At 43.0% G+C, this 17,359-nt stretch overlaps 1 protein-coding gene across 1 annotated transcript in view; it reads right to left on the reverse strand.

Moving 5' to 3' along the window:
* LOC126188704 (carboxypeptidase B-like) overlaps positions 1-15,524 on the reverse strand; it is a 69,519-nt gene extending 53,995 nt beyond the window's left edge. Inside the window, exon 1 of the mRNA XM_049930311.1 lies at positions 15,448-15,524. Within this exon, the coding sequence (XP_049786268.1) occupies positions 15,448-15,524 (77 nt within the window). The remainder of the gene's footprint in view (positions 1-15,447) is intronic.
* Between the last annotated feature and the right edge of the window lie 1,835 nt (positions 15,525-17,359).

Here is a 17,359-nt window from a genome sequence, read left to right on the forward strand (position 1 = left end):
TTCTTGATTTCAGCTTTATTTGATGGCCTCACAATTTGCAACTAATATCCTCTATGTCAATCGTTGATACTTATTGGAATACTGAAACATTAAAAAGCATGAAAGTGAGCATCCTCTAGATGTGAGGGGGAGGTAAGTTTACAGCTCGTGTTGGTAAGAAACGATTTAACAATGGTTAAATGTATTGATGATGCTGAGCTCCTATCTCTAGTTCTTTCTCTTGATCAAATTATTATTAGTTTTATGGTGGTGTTACAGTGCCGACTAGTGCAGGCTACAATGTATACACTGACGAAATTTCAAAGTTTCAAAACATTTCAGACGCTTCAACGATTCCGTTCCGCCTTGTCCATTTGCAACACTGACTTACTATAAAAAAATGAATTTATTGTTGGTAAAAGTAAAGAAATAGTTATCAATTTATTGTATCTTGCGGTTCCCAGTAATGCTTGGTGGACATATGCAACTTCAAGTATGTAATAATATAACATTCTTTACCAAAACAGTTTGCGAAAAAATTTTTTTTTCATATTTAACTACATGTTGGAGCAGACCAGTCTGGCAACAGACCGTTCAATTCTCTAGTTAAGCGTTTCGTTTTTTCGAGCCGTGAGAGACGTTTCTAACAGTTCAGTATGTTCTGTGTGCTTAGAACTGGTACCAACATGCCTGCTCCCACTAACAGTACAATAGACTTTATTTTCCAAATTTATTTCGGTCTTGACATGTAAAAACACTAAACTTCTTCAGATATATTAACTGGGTTCAAGACTACCTAAAGGAAACCAAACACCTTATATCGTAAATCAATCTAGCGTGTTTTCATTAACTTAAATATGTGTAGCATTTATCGATTTAAATTTTTGTGTATAACGACATGACGTCCATCGAATGTCATAAGGCACATCGATTCCATAAGAAATTCTATTGATTCATTACACTCACAATAAGGTTGATCGAATTTCTGATCACTGAAAATAGTTCCATATTTACTGAAACCCCTTCCTTCTTGTGTGTAGTTTTTTTTTATGTTCAGAGGAATCAGAACTGCGACAAAAACAAATATCTGTGTAGATGTATGTTGAAGTATACGAGAAACGCTCTGTAGTTCTCTCGGTAGCATTTTCATTTTTTTTTTTTCGAGAGTGAACGTTTTTACGTTTCACAGTGCTTCTGAACCTATATTGATATATTGACACCTCTCCATGTACAACAGTTTTCTTACTTTTAGTAATGATTCAAAGAAAATCTCATTTGTTGTCATACAAAGCACCCCCTTCTTTTATGAGTTGGATCAGAGCAGGCAGAGGGGGCAGGGGTCGTCTGGCAACTCCTGGGCACGTTGTCACCTCCGCACCAAAAGGAAGAAGGTGGTGAAGGAGGGATCGGGAAGAAAAAGAAGAAACAGAACGCTATCCAGAAGCAGGACTTTTTTTGACCAGTCAATGTATACAACGTCATGTCGTGCTATGAAGAAAAGAAAAGTGTCCTCCGCCCTCCCGATTGAAAGATAACTATATATTCACTCCACTAGTAGTTGCACCTAGGGTCCTAGTGTATCTCCTTGTGTCTTTTGTTCGGTCAGCTTTGTTCATTCTAAAGTCATCTGCGTTGCAACATGCCCATCATCCATCGGCATTGATGATCCAGCTATGTGGTGGGTTGTGTAATGCATTCCAGAGTTATGAGAATATTGTCTATATTTGGTGTTCCTTCCTATTGTGCAATGCTGTTCCTGCATGAAGTTGCAAACATCAAGTGCATCCTTTGGGCCATCCCTGAAGGAGAAGGAGAGGAAGAAAGAGAAGAAGAGTTCAGGCAGTGATTAGTGTCGGAGTTATCTGCAGTAGAAAAGCCAAAACTTCCTTGATGAAGTACAAGGCCACTGAAGCCTCTTTGCAGCTAACGAGGTGTTCAGCCATGTCAGTCACATTACATTGCATGCAGTGGAGGGATTCCACACTGCATATTTTAGATATACATACCTGTGTGACGTGTTTACTACTGACTGTCACATACCAAGTGGGTCAGACAGTAGAGCTCCTTCGTCATCGCCAAGGGTAGAGCCAGAAAAGCATCACATGTGTGAGTTCCAATCAGAAGTGCCCAAGGTAGAAAAATGGTTCTGGGATGTTTTGCATCAACACTGTGGACTCCAAGGGGGCTTTGCTAGTGCCTCCAGCAGCAAGTTCGTGAGGTTGATGGGATAGCGATGCCATAACTGTAAATGCGAACTAACAAACAGGACAACTGATCTATCGAACTTTGAAGAATATTCCTGAGCTGAGTCTCCATAACGTTGTGGGCCACTGGGTTAATAATGGAAGTGCCTGTGCGATTTGCAGGTTGTGCGGCGCTGGATAACCATTGGCATACTGTGTCCTCTGGAAGATGTTCAAAGTCTGCAGGTGGTGATCTGCTATGCTTGCTCTAGTTTGCTGAAGGAGGTGCCTATATTTATGGGTCGTCATACAGAATATATCAGTCGTGAAGTGAAAACCCAATCATCTCATCTGGTAGCTGAACTGTCGCTGACTCCATCAGGTGACAGTCCCATTCCAGTACACATGGCTGCCCCATAGACCTTGATACATTCCGTGGTGATTCTCATATTGTCACTGCCCTGTAGGCATCAAGCCATCCGCACAAGCAGTGCATCTTAAGGTGGTGGTGCCATGCATCATCCCAGTTGATCTCTAGAGTAGGCCACGTAACAAAGGTTCTAAGGCCAACAAGTATATCATAGCCTCGGTGCACCGATCAGTGGACCTGGATGGGCGTCTTTAAACAGTTATTAACAAGCACCCTTGAAACAGTGTTGGTATCACATGCTCCAGAGAACTGCAGTCAACAATGAGTGGTCAACTTAATCAACTGCTTAACTAAAGTCGATGGATGGCAGCTCATCAGGTAAATGCCAGAGATACGCCAGGTTATCGTGTCCCTGTATCGGCTCGGAACTGTGCAAATGCATGATCCTGCAAAAGTACATACTGTATCATACCCCTGAAATGCATAGCCATCAATCTGGCGAACACTGTATGCCACTATTCAGCGGTGTCAAGGTCGGTAATCATGGATTCGGTAGCCACCATTTGGTTTATGAACAGGCACTATCAATCCTTCTAAGAAGTTAATGGGAAGTGGAACATCTGGAAACATCAGTTCATGGCATATCTTTGTCCGGCACGATACCAAAAACTGATTGAAGAACCTGATAAAACGCCAAAATGGACTCTATCCTGTCCTGGGGTCTTGTTAGACGCTCCTCTCCCAATGATATCGGATACTCGTCTTCAGTCACGTCCCCTGACAAGTCCACTTCTAATTTATGTGGTATGGGGCCGTGGGTCAACCCTGATACGTCCACAATGACTGCCGGATCCGCATGCTGCACTGAATACAGTCGAGCACAATGTTTATGAAAAGCTTGGTTACATCGTGTTATTTGTTGAGACATCTACATTCCTTTGTGTCGGCAATGTAGACCAGAGACCATCGCTGCCTCTTTCACTACCCTAATATGTGATACATTGAAAATTGTACGAAGGGCAGGCTGTCTTGTGCACGTGTGTGTTATACAGCTCCTCCTAAATGGAGGCGCTTGATAGAAACGATCTTTGCTGTGGCCAGTTGACATCTGTATATTCGATTAATGCAGCTGATCGAAACACTCCATGAGGATGTAAAATAAAAGTCCATTCTGTGTCTGTGCCATGCAGCTGCTTCTCTACTGCATGCCATGAAGGTTCTTCTGAGGACCAGTTTCGTGCAATCAATCCACCATCTTAAGGCCGAGTGGTATAGACCATGGCGGTGAACACACTTATTCCATGTACCTTCCCCAGCTCTTCGACAGATTGGGGAGATCAAGTGGGCAATATTTAGCATCCGTGGGCTTGCGCTTCACCATTCCCTGAGTGAACTGAGGGTTATGGCACAGATGAAGGCCAAGTGATACGAAAAAAGTGTTGGGCATACCTCCGCTTCGCATATCGCTGTCTGTAATGAGCACATGACATAAATCCATTCGAGTCAGCTGGAGGAGTGTCTGGTGAAGTGAGTATAGCTGTGTCTGTCGCCATGGATGTGGCGCCAGGTGCCCACCACTTGAAGATCGTGGATGTCAAATTCACTGTACAGGGAATGGCGCGAGAGCTGGTCTGAAGGTACTTGTGTGCAACTCAAGTCTCTCCAAACCACCATGTCGTCTAGACGACACTGACGTAGCAGCGCGATGTCTTTGGCAAAATCCGAAACGTTCTTGCTGCTGTCGCTCTGTACCAGAAGGGGCATAGGTATTGATAATTCGGACTCAGTTCACTGTGGCAGCCACGACCCATGCATTGAGGAGATATTGCACGTCATCTTCTACCAAGCTCTCTTTAAGTAACATGGTGATGCTGCTGCCAGTGAGCGAAGCATGGGCGACATTAGTTGTGTAACCTAAGAGATCGGGATAGCCGGCTTTGTAGACCTCTTGCAAAACATTAAACATTTCTTGCGACATGGAGAATTTTTTGCACCTTCTGTGAGTGAGGAGGTTGTTCGCTACCAGCTGAAAAGTTTTTTACCTTGTTTCCACCTCAGGTGGTGTTGCCATGGACGACCATAGATAGAATATCCTCATCAAAACGCCATTGACTCACTGCTACTTACTTGGGCGCCGTAACAGTAATGGCTCACTGGGTATCACACCTAACTTTCTCCATGTCGTCTGTTAGAGCGCCACATTTGTTTTCTGCTCACTTGTCAGAACGTGCATGCCACCATTCGTTGTGTTTATGATGCAATCGTTGCTTGCGGATGTAAGTTTCTGTGTCAGTGTGTGGAAGCTGATCAAACGCCATTGCTCCCTCAGTAAAGAAGGCCGGTTTCGTCACGACCCTGTTGTTGACGTCCATCTTTTCTTGTGGTTCACCCAGTTATGGTGGTTGAGGATGTTGCAAGGTTGTCGTCGCCTGAGGAGGCTGCGTGACCTCGGTCGTGTCCTCGATTCACAGAATGTCAGCACCTGCAGTTGATAAGTGGTTTCTCCGTCCATGAGGGATGTCACTGCTACTTTTACATAGGCGAGGGGAGGATCACCCTCACCTCCGCTGGCTGCAGTTCTCCGATCGGCTTTAGCATCAGTCGGCACTGAATACACGACGACCTGACATGCCCTTCCTGTCCACAGCCAAAACATATGCATGGTTGACCATTGTACACTCCTGGAAATTGAAATAAGAAGACCGTGAATTCATTGTCCCAGGAAGGGGAAACTTTATTGACACATTCCTCGGGTCAGATACATCACATGATCACACTGACAGAACCACAGGCACATAGACACAGGCAACAGAGCATGCACAATGTCGGCGCAGCAATGCAGGCTGCTATTCTCCCATGGAGACGATCGTAGAGATGCTGGATGTAGTCCTGTGGAACGGCTTGCCATGCCATTTCCACCTGGGGCCTCAGTTGGACCAGCGTTCGTGCTGGACGTGCAGACCGCGTGAGACGACGCTTCATCCAGTCCCAAACATGCTCAATGGGGGACAGATCCGGAGATCTTGCTGACTTACACCTTCTAGAGCACGTTGGGTGGCACGGGATACATGCGGACGTGCATTGTCCTGTTGGAACAGCAAGTTCCCTTGCCGGTCTAGGAATGGTAGAACGATGGGTTCGATGACGGTTTGGATGTACCGTGCACTATTCAGTGTCCCCTCGACGATCACCAGTGGTGTACGGCCAGTGTAGGAGATCGCTCCCCACACCATGATGCCGGGTGTTGGCCCTGTGTGCCTCGGTCGTATGCAGTCCTGATTGTGGCGCTCACCTGCACGGCGCCAAACACGCATACGACCATCATTGGCACCAAGGCAGAAGCGACTCTCATCGCTGAAGACGACACGTCTCCATTCGTCCCTCCATTCACGCCTGTCGCGACACCACTGGAGGCGGGCTACACGATGTTGGGGCGTGAGCGGAAGACGGCCTAACGGTGTGCGGGACCGTAGCCCAGCTTCATGGAGACGGTTGCGAATGGTCCTCGCCGATACCCCAGGAGCAACAGTGTCCCTAATTTGCTGGGAAGTGGCGGTGCGGTCCCCTACGGCACTGCGTAGGATCCTACGGTCTTGGCGTGTATCCGTGCGTCGCTGCGGTCCGGTCCCAGGTCGACGGGCACGTACTGTGGAGACCTCACGCCCCACGTGTTGAGCAATTCGGCGGTACGTCCACCCGGCCTCCCGCATGCCCACTATACGCCCTCGCTCAAAGTCCGTCAACTGCACATACGGTTCACGTCCACGCTGTCGCAGCATGCTACCAGTGTTAAAGACTGCGATGGAGCTCCGTATGCCACGGCAAACTGGCTGACACTGACGGCGGCGGTGCACAAATGCTGCGCAGCTAGCGCCATTCGACGGCCAACACCGCGGTTCCTGGTGTGTCCGCTGTGCCGTGCGTGTGATCATTGCTTGTACAGCCCTCTCGCAGTGTCCGGAGCAAGTATGGTGGGTCTGACAAACCGGTGTCAATGTGTTCTTTTTTCCATTTCCAGGAGTGTACATCACTACGGCGTAGCGTGACAGTATAGCAGTATGTGTTTTATCAGTACAATTTTTATTTTTCATGCACCATCATACACCTCATAAGGCCCAAAAATCTGCCATTTTTGAGCCACGTGGCTGATCACATTTCCTTAGTGTCGAAAGGCCACAATTACGAGATTGGTCGGCATCTCAGAGGGAAGTTCTTAGACTATAATGGTACACAGGCCCAGGCTCATGTGGCCCACTGTAACAATCCAATGTGACCACTGGAGTGTCTGAACTTAAGCGACTTAGCAAATTTGTTCACCACAGTTGTGTAAGCCTCAGCATTTATCATCTTGATGTAAATGACGCTGGCTGGAATGGAAAAGTGGATGCCCACAATGTCAAGACTGTCTCGCAGGAATCTGGCGTGATTATCATCTTGGCCTGGCTATAGTAGTGCTTGATATTTAGAACTTGTTTCTAATGTCTCACAACAGCTGGGAAGTGCACAACTCCCACCGCACAGCTCCAATGATAAGAGACAAGCAAGACATCTGTGCTTCACCACTGCCAAGGGCAGACTGCCCTCAGGGGAATGAGGAGATGAGAATTACGTTGAGGCGGCGCAATAGCTATTGATTTCACTTTAAACATTTAAATGTCTTAATATTTAAATGTTTTGTCTCTTTTTTATTGACTTGGTGTGAGAAGGAGATTTGAGATACCACTTTGGTCTACTGATTTCAGTAGGTACCATATTTTCGAGCTGCTAATTAATTTTTTTTAATGAAGAGTTTAGTAAAGAACAATATTTACCGTGTAAAGTACATTCACTGTGATTATAATATTAGGTTGCATGTGTATTACGCCGTCTGAGAGAGATGTAGCGATGCCAGAGTCATCTACAAACGGGAATGCGGACCATAGGTGCTGTCGGATGTCAGTGCCGAGCTGGCCGCTGAATTTGAAGGCTATTAGCGTTACAACTAATGCAAGTACTGTTACTTTGTCCGTTTGAGGGTGTATATTGGTTTCTAATACTACAGAATTAGTACATTTATCAGATTTTCCTAGAAATCAGCGCCGAACCAACCAGTGTACTGAGTTAGATTAAAACAAATTTAAAAAAAAAACGTGGTCCAGCATCCAAAGGTCATTCTTGTAGTCGGAAAACCGTTGTAATTCTTACCACCAACGCAGTTTTAATGTCGAAATGTTTCTTCGAATGCGGCAAAGGTTTAAATCGTGAGAAGGTCAAACAAAAACATTCAGTCAACATCATCAGAAGATACAAAAGAAGTTTAGAAACATAATTGAAAGAGTTTTTATGTTTTTTCCGTGGAATAGTTAAAGCATTCATTTTTGTACAGTCGACTACGCTATGAAACCTCTAAAGGAAAGACAAAGCTTGGGCAGGCATACGCACTTTAAAAATTATTGCCAGCCTCCCTCTGATTAGATATATCAGAAGTTAAAAATTATAAGCTGTTCACCTTTCCATGTAGAATTAAGCGTTGGTGACAGTTTAATGATTTTAATGAATACAAGGACGCATTGGACTCGGCGTATGTTATTAAAGAAGTGATAGAAAAAATCCGAATGATTTATGGTAGTATTATTCAGAACTATCACTCGATGGTTCTTAGGAAACGATCATTTTTCATCAGTTACTATTGCATCAGTCGTGACTACGTATCGGATACTACCTCTTTCAAATAACACAGGACCAAGAATATTGCCAAGGCTAGTGCACTATATTCAACAGTACTCGCCAATGCCACATTACGTAGCGGGAATAATGAAAACAAAAAACGATAGGCCTATTTGAAGGAAGGGGAGGCGTTAAAGAAAGGACGTACGTTTTTAACAAATAGCTAACATACAATACTTTAATTTTTTTTAAAAGGCTCCAATGAAGCCCCCTTTTGATTTGCCATAAAGAAGCGAACTATCTAGAGCAGTTGTGTGTGTCGATAAGTTCTGTCGTCACTGCTCGTCGAAAAAGTTACGAATTTATGAATGACAGCATACACTGTGAACCTCTAAAAATTGATTCATTTTGTGAATAGGATTTTGGTTTCTAAACAATAGCTGACAATAGTCCCCAAAGAACAAGGTGGCGGTAGCTGTACCGCATAAACAAGAACTTAACTGAAGGTTGCAGAAATCTCGACATGTGCTGGGTAAACGTCACAGATACCACGCGTAGATAACAGGTGGGAAAAGGACGAAAGATGACTTAATATCCGTAAGCATCTGACAGCCAATACTTAGCATTAAACGATCAAACTCAGGTCATGACTAACCCACTCTCGAACTTCACCTCATCCTCTCATTTCGCTAGGTTTCCCACATTGCTTAATTCGTCTTGGTTACCTACATTGTTTTGAATTTACTTTATTGATATTTTCAAGCTATTCTAAATTCTTTGATATTCTTCTGATTTATCAGGTGCACATCATTTCGGTAGTTACATTTATATTGTGCCCCAATTTATGCATTACCTGTGACTTGTAGGTAATTTCCTTGTTACAAATTTTAATTTAGTTGAACTTATAATTTAAAGAGAATTCACTCCGTGCAACAAAGGTGACTTTCGGCCTGTGAGTTTTGCAACAAACCGTTCATAAGTAATATCTGGCAGCGATATAATCGTTACTGTCTGGCGACAGCCTTGTAAATGGAAAACTGCTTCGCGAAACAAATAAGTAATAAATAACAACAACCGTTTTTGTTTTAATTGAGAAGTATGTGTGCTACTACAGTTACCTAACTTACGAGGGTTGTTTTTTAAGTAAGGGCCGTTCGCGCGTATAGTCCCGTAGTTCGCGCGGACGCCGCAACAAGCCACCGCGCCACTTGCCGGCATCCTTCCCGTTCACATTGATGCAAGTTGCAGCTCTGTAGCTGACGTGTACGCATCGCTGTGCTACTTTATAATGTTTACGATTATTGAATCGCCCGCCGCCTGTGAGATACGGTCAGTGATACTTTTTTTGACCGCGAGAAGCCTATCAGCTGCAGAAATTCATCGTCAGTTAACACAAGTTTATGGCTTGAATGCAATGAGTGAAGGTAAAGTGCGTCAATGGGTTAGACAGTTTAGAAATGGCCGTCAAAACGTCCATGACGAAGAACGCTCAGGCCGGCTCTCTGTGATCACTGATGATTTGGTGGCTGCATTCGAAACAAAGATTCGTGAGGACAGAAGATTCACAATTTCCACTCTTTCTTTGGAATTTCCACAAGTTTCAAGATCGGTTTTGTACAAAATTGTGTCTGAAAACCTAAACTTTAAGAAACTGTGTTCTCAGTGGGCACCCAGACTCCTCACAGAGGACCACAAAGGGAAGAGATTTGCCACTTCATTGGACTTTTTGATTCGTTACGAGGAAGAAGGGGACGACATGTTGAGTCAAATTGTCACTGGAGATGAAACATGGGTATCCCATATCGCTCCCGAAAGCAAGCGACAATCGATGGAATGGCGACACATAACCTCACCCGTCAAGGTCAAAGCCAAACAAACGCTGTCAAAGCGCAAGATTATGGCAACTGTGTTCTGGGACCGGCGCGGTGTTTTGCTAGTGGACTTTATGCCACGAGGAACGACAGTCAACTCAGATGCCTACTGTGCAACTCTAAAGAAGCTCCGCAGAGCAATTCAAAACAAAAGGCGCAGCATGCTGACAAAAGGAGTTTTGCTGCTGCACGATAACGCTAGGCCTCACACCTCTCAAAAGACTCGGGATTTGATTGATTCTTTTGGCTGGGAAGTTTTGGACCATGCACCATACAGCCCCGACCTTGCTCCAAGCGATTTTCACCTTTTCCGGTACCTGAAACACCATCTTGGCGGGCAGCGCTTCAATGACGACGATGAAGTGAAAGCAGCCATGAACTCTTGGCTGTCAGAGCAGGCTGCCGAATTCTTTGAGGAGGGAATTAAAAAGTTAGTTGTATGGTATGACAAGTGCTTACATAAACAAGGCAACTATGTAGAAAAATAGATAAAAGTGTGTAGAATCAGAAAATAAAAGATTTTTACAAAAGTATTTGTATCTTTTTTTAAAAATAAAAACGGCCCTTACTTAAAAAACAACCCTCGTACATCCTGTTAAAGGTTAATGGGGAGGGGGGCTGTCTGAGACACGCCTGTACCACAGTTTCGTCATCATGATCATCACCTTCATCACCTTCCTTTCAAGGATTATCCTATTTCCTGTTCTGGACTCACAACCAAAATCATTCCTATCTTTTCTGCAGTCTTCCAATATCTCTTTTCCCGTTTTGCTTGTAGTTTGGGATCTTCTGATGAACTCCATGACCTGGCGTTATCCCTTTTTCACTATACTTTCGATTTTTTTTACTCGTGTTGAAAATATTTTATTCTGTTCTAATATATTCAGTTCTAATCATGTCTCTTCTTGTCGTTCCTGTAAACCTCATCTCCACTGTTTGAATTTAATTTCTTGCTTTTGTGGAAACCTAGTTTTCGCTTCCATAGAATAACACAGCAACCACCATCAATTTATAGACTTTCGTGATGGCCTCCTTTTGTAATTCATGGTCCAGTGCTCTGAAAATGCTGCCATAGGTAGTTTGAAATTTGTGTATTTTATTTTCAATACCAGAGTCGAAAGCAAAACTTACAACACAAGCTAAATAAGAGATTTGAGGCAGACTTGTTCTAAATGGAATTATCTAAAACAATTTTTGATCTGACTGGACATTTTCCTCAGAAGGCCATTGATTTCGTTTTATTACAATAAACTTTTACGTTTACATTTATGACCAATGATTTCAAAGTAAGTGGTAAAAAGGGTGGGTAATAATCCATCCAACCCATGTCTTAAATTTTGGTTAGTAACTACTTCTTCTAACTGATTTCTTACTGTGTTTTATTACAATGTGTGTATTTTTGTAACGAATTCTCACTATCACTGTCTCACTGGTAACAGTGAACATTGTTATAATACTATATAAAGACAAGTTGTTTTATAACTTTATTACCAAAAATCTCGAATAGTTCTTAATCCGATTACTTCACATTTTTACACGACACTCTAATAAACGTTCGAACCGACATCAGCTTCATATTTTTTTTAAATATATATAAAGAGGAAATGTTGTTAGTACAAATCTCTAATTGACAGAATTCATATTTTTAATTTATGTAGTATGTAAATATAAATATCTATACTACTGTACAAATATAAGTAGTTGTTTAATATTGTTATCAAAATTCTCGAAATGTTCTTGACTGACTTACTTCAAATTTTTCACGATGCTGTAATAAATGTTTGGATGAGTATAGGGTGCATGTTTTTTAAATCTAAATCCATACATATTATAAAAATGTACGTGTGTGTGTGTGTGTGTGTGTGTGTGTGTGTGTGTGTGTGTGTGTTTGTTCCACATCTTCTTCTAATCAACTTGAACGATTTCAACGAACCTTAGTATACATATACCGTACTATCAGACAACAATCATTGTGAGAGGTCAACTGGATGGGAACGGGGGTGAAAAAGAAGCGAAGCCCGTGAGGCATGAATTCCCAGACTTCATTCATCCATGAGAGCAATTAGCGACTTACAACAAATTTTGCAACAATTTCAAACATTTAAGAAATGTTTTCTCGCTGACTACTCCCACAAAATGATCAAAAGAAAAGTGTTTATCGCTTACAACTTTTCTGCTGTACATGCAGTGAAATTACCGGATGTGGCATGACGTTATGATTTATCACTTATTTTATTACTTCTTTACTGCTATCTGTATTCGTGACACATTTTAGAGACAGTATGCACATGTACCACTGAATATAAGTACCAAATTACATCACTGTACGACACATAGTTCATAGTTTATTACTTCTTTGTTACGAATGCTATTTCCAGTATATTTCGCAGACAGTATCCACATATGCCCCTGAATCTACCTAGACTATTGTCTCATTGTGCTATATATAGTTCAGGAGATATGGGGTCGTGAACAGTGAGATGCATTTAAAACTGCCGCATTGTGCATGAAGGTTAAACTTTTTACTTTGTTGCTACTAACTCCGTAGCCAACACAGTTTTGCAGACAGTATTACATATGCCGCTGAATGTACCTACAAAATTATACCATATTATGAAGCAGAGTTCATACGTTAAGCACAACGCCATACGCTGCGTGGTATTGGCGTGGACACAAACCAATAAGGCACGCCTTTCTCTGCTAGTGTATTATATGTGTAAGGGGAAAACATTGCTAGCAAAAATCCAGAGAATCTCTTCACTGGTTTACTTCAAATTTTTACACGATACTCAAATAAACGCTCAGATAAACATAAGCCACAGTTCAAGTTGCAGTTTCAAAACGCTGTAGGAAGAGAACCACTCCTCAGAATGAAATTTGAACAGCATATTATTGACACAGGGGGAAACGTCATGGAAGAAAAAAAAACTGACGAGAATTCTACCAATTTATGGCGTAGCAGGCGGCGTCTTCACGTAAATGAGGTCAGCTGCAAATGACAGATAAATCGCAATACGACTGCTATAGTTTGAGGTGCACGTTACACCGTCCGTACTGTTCAGTGTGCACAACTGCAGAAATTCAGTAGTCAGCAGTTGTGGCACTGTTAGTTAGGTAAGCCCATCCACCGCGACAAGGTGGTACCACATCTGGAGGGGAAAATCGGTTTTTAATTATCCTGAGCCCAAAAACCGCACTAAAAATAAATTGACATCGCTTTTTAATTGTCCTAGGGCCAAAAAGCGGTGTCTAAGTGTCGCGACACTAGTGCTAGACATGTTCAGTATGCTGTCCACCTTTTCCTGCCACAAGTTGAATTCGAGAATCAGCTTGTCCCACAACATATCGCAATGTCTCGGGGGTCGCATTCAGAATACATTGCACAGTGCGTGTGTCAGTTCAGCTTCGTTCGTAATTGGAGCGCTGAACACCACATCTTTCAGATAAACCCACAGCGAGAAGTCGCAATGATTAAGATCAGGTGAGCTGGAAGGCCAGGCTGTAGGGAAATGACGGCTGATTGTTCTTGCAGCATTTCCTAAATGTCTCTGCAGTACTGGCTGTGTAGTGAGCGGAGGAGTGCCATCTTGCATAGAAATTATCCTACCCACGCATCCACACCGTTGAAGGGATGGAATGACTCTGGTGCACAAAAGACTTTCATAGCGTTTACCAGTTGCGGCACAGGTAAAAGGACCCACAGGACTCATCTCTGAAAAATACGGCCCCACGATAAACGATGCCGTTAATCTGCATCATACATCCTTATAGAATGAAATGGTAGCGGTTGATATGCGTGCGGATTTTCCGTTGCCCGTATTCCGTAGTTAAGTGTATTGACATGTCCCTGGAGCCGGCCGTGGTGGCCGAGCGGTTCTAGGCGCTTCAGTCTGGAACCGCGCGACCGCTACGATCCAGGTTCGAATCCTACCTCGGGCATGGATGTGTGTGATGTCCTTAGGTTAGTTAGGTTTAAGTAGTTCTAAGTTCTAGAGGACTGATGACCTCAGGTGTTAAGTCCCATAGTGCTCAGAGCCATTTGAACCGTTTTGTCCCTGGAGATGGACATGGGCTTCGTCTGCCCACAGAATTCCCCATGGCCATTCATTGCCCACTTCCGTGTAAACAAGAAATTCCAGAGCGAACCTGTGTCTTGCTGGCAGGTCAGCATGGAGCATCTCTTGAACGGATAGCAATGCAGGATTTTTCGTGGGATTTTATGCACCTTGCTCGCAGGCGTGTGCAACATTCAGGCAATTCCCCGTGCACTGCGTGTTTGCACACCACCGCTCGACTCCTACCGCAATTCTGTGACCACACCCCTCGACGGACGTCGCATCGACTACTTTCCTCCCTCCGCCAAAACTCACATCGAAAAAACCTCAGCTGTCCGCTGTGGCCGAGCGGTTCTAGGCGCTACATTCCGGAACTGCGCTGCTGCTACGGTAGCAGGTTCGAATCCTGCCTCGGGCATGGATGTGTGTGATGTCCTTAGGTTAGTTAGGTTTAAGTAGTTGTAAGTCTAGGGGCTGATGACCTCAGATGTTAAGTCCTATAGTGCTTAGAGCCACTTGAACCATTTGAAAAAGCCTCTCTTTTCGAATTTTGCAGTCATTTTCTGCAGACACTTAGCAGACATCGGACCAATGCCTTTTTTCATACCCTTGAGTGTCCCGAACGTCTGCAAGGCTACTGGCCCACAATCATCATTCTTATAAAAGAGCTTTATCAGCAGCGTGAAATCCTTTGAGGGAAAAGTTCATATTGGGCGTCTTGGACTCAAACTGAGGAACAGCTGTGTGCCGCGCGTTTGTTGGTGTACATATTCTGACGCTTACAGTGCCATATATTGGTCAAATTTTCGTTAGTTTTTTTCTGTTCTATGACGTTTCCTCCTGCGTCAACGATATGCTGTTCAAATTTGACGTCATTCTGAGCATTGGTTCCGTTTCTACAGCGTTTTGAAACTGGGTCTTTTATGGACACCATGTATATCCCGATCCAGCACCGTGCACACAAGATAGCAACAATTTCCCCGATTCATCTTAAGCGACTTCAATTCCCAATTAAGGTTCCATTTGAATTATCAATAAACAATGCTGAAGCTCAGGGAGAGGTTGGAAAGAGAGATAGGAGGAAGGATATTATGGACAGAGAGAGGAAGCAGACGGAAGTTAGGGCGTATTTCTAATTCCCCTACATATTTAGCAGTTACGAAGCATTGCCGGATTCGCTAGTTTCATAGAAACGTAAAGCAAACTGGAAGAGTGAGGATGCTGTGAAAGTTAGATTGACAGTCATCAGCGAAATGAAACATTTATTACATTGTTGAAATGTGTGAAGTTATAAGTGCATTTCGATGAACGTCAAATGAAGGACACCTGTCAGATTCACTCACCCCCTGTAGGAGACGGCTGCCAGCGCAGGCGCCAACAGTGTTGCCAACAGCAGCAGACCCAATCCTGAGGAGCGCATCGTGACGTTTGCATCTGTGGCGCGCAGTCTTCGTATATGTAAGCGCCCTTATCACGGTCTTGCGTGGGCCGCCGATGGCCATTGCAACACCATCTCTCATTGTCCACTATCATTTAACAACTCATGCGCTCTTCAAAAACCTGTCGTAAATACGTATCCAATACTGGGGTCATTAGGGTCACGATCATATCTCTGCCCCCTCCCCCCCCCACCCAATTCTCCTCCTAAATAACAGTATAGTTAAAACCTTTCTAACTTATTTAAGGATTTCTGTGTTTACTTACAACACTCCTACGTTTATATTTATTTCCGAGTATTTCAGACAACATCGTAGGCTAAAGTACCAAAAAAGCTATGGGTCTCAATAATGGCAATGAAAAAAATTCCCACACGTACACGGAAGGAAGCAAAGGAACAGTATTCTCCACATTTACACGCTTCTATAACACCAGTCTGCAAACAGGTGCTCACAATATTAGTGCCAAGGGATATGTTGATAATAGCAAGTGCACACTTCGATATTATATTGTATAACACATCACGTTGTGAAACATGTGACAGTTTGTTGTAACTATAGTTCTTAAATAAGTTGCACTGCTGGGGCATGATGTTTCCATTTACGTCGCCTGGGATACGAGACTGTGGCAGTCAGGTTACTTGTGATACCGCAAAGTGAATCAAAGTTTATCTTTCGAATGAGGTAATTTGTTTTTTAATGAAATAACCTCTTCTGACTTCTAAAGAGTTGTATTTTCAGTCCCCTGTACTTTTCCAAGAAACCAAACGTTTCAAAACGTGTCCTCTTGATTACCAGCGTACCTTGTTATGCAGCAAAAAATGAATGCGCTCAGTCACCATTTCAGCTAAAGGTTCTTTTAATTGTCGATGATTATGCGCTCAACGCAGTTAATAATCATAAATTCTGCGACTTTTAAAACTTCTTCTAGAACTGTCTGCATACAAAGTGCTTCGTGATGAATGATTCAACGGTAAATAAGTAAGTCATGATTTTTCTATTTCAAAATAACAACAAAGCCATTCGTGGTTTTCACACTGCTGTTGAAAATGAGACAGTTTTATCGATTGGACTATGACGTTTCTCAGTGCACACAGTTACTACATTTGCTACAACCTCTCGACATGTTTTACCATTGAATGGCTATAGGTCCTAATAGTTGATCTTTAGAACCTGTTGATGAAATAAACTGCACAAAAAGTGCAACCTGCAGTGTATCATTCACGTCACAAGATTCTTCAACTGAGAGTGTTGAAACCAAATGAGTATCTTCGATTTGCTGGTCGGTTGTATTCGAACACATTTTAACTGTTCAACCGTGCACTGTTTTAGCAGACATTGGTAACTCTCAATTTTTTTTAAATATCTGCTTTGTTCTTAAAATCCTCAAACATCTTTTTGTATATTCGCCGTATTAATATATGGTTTTCCTCTGTTACAAATCTCTTGACTAAGCACCATACTTGCAATAGACCATTGTTGGAAGATTTCATCCAGTAATCAGTACAGAACATTTTTCTTGACTCTTCTCAATTTCCTCAACTACTTTCCTCCTTGTATCACCGACAGGATATTGAGTACTAAATGACGCTTGTTCAGTTGGAAAGTACCTCTCCAAATTTGATTTCCTGTTATGAGTCAATTTTTCCTAACTAGTAACAAGGATTGGAAGGCTATTTAAGTTTTGAACAAACGCGAAAGTCTCGATCGATTCAGCTTTAAATTCAAAGTGTTGTCTACCGTTTTCTGTGCTTCTCCTTTGTAGGTCGTCAAACAGGGTGCCCAACTTTTTTTTCTATTTACGCTGAGGTGACAACAG

Source organism: Schistocerca cancellata, chromosome 5 (assembly GCF_023864275.1).
Source record: "Schistocerca cancellata isolate TAMUIC-IGC-003103 chromosome 5, iqSchCanc2.1, whole genome shotgun sequence".
Taxonomy (NCBI): Eukaryota; Metazoa; Arthropoda; class Insecta; order Orthoptera; family Acrididae; genus Schistocerca; species Schistocerca cancellata.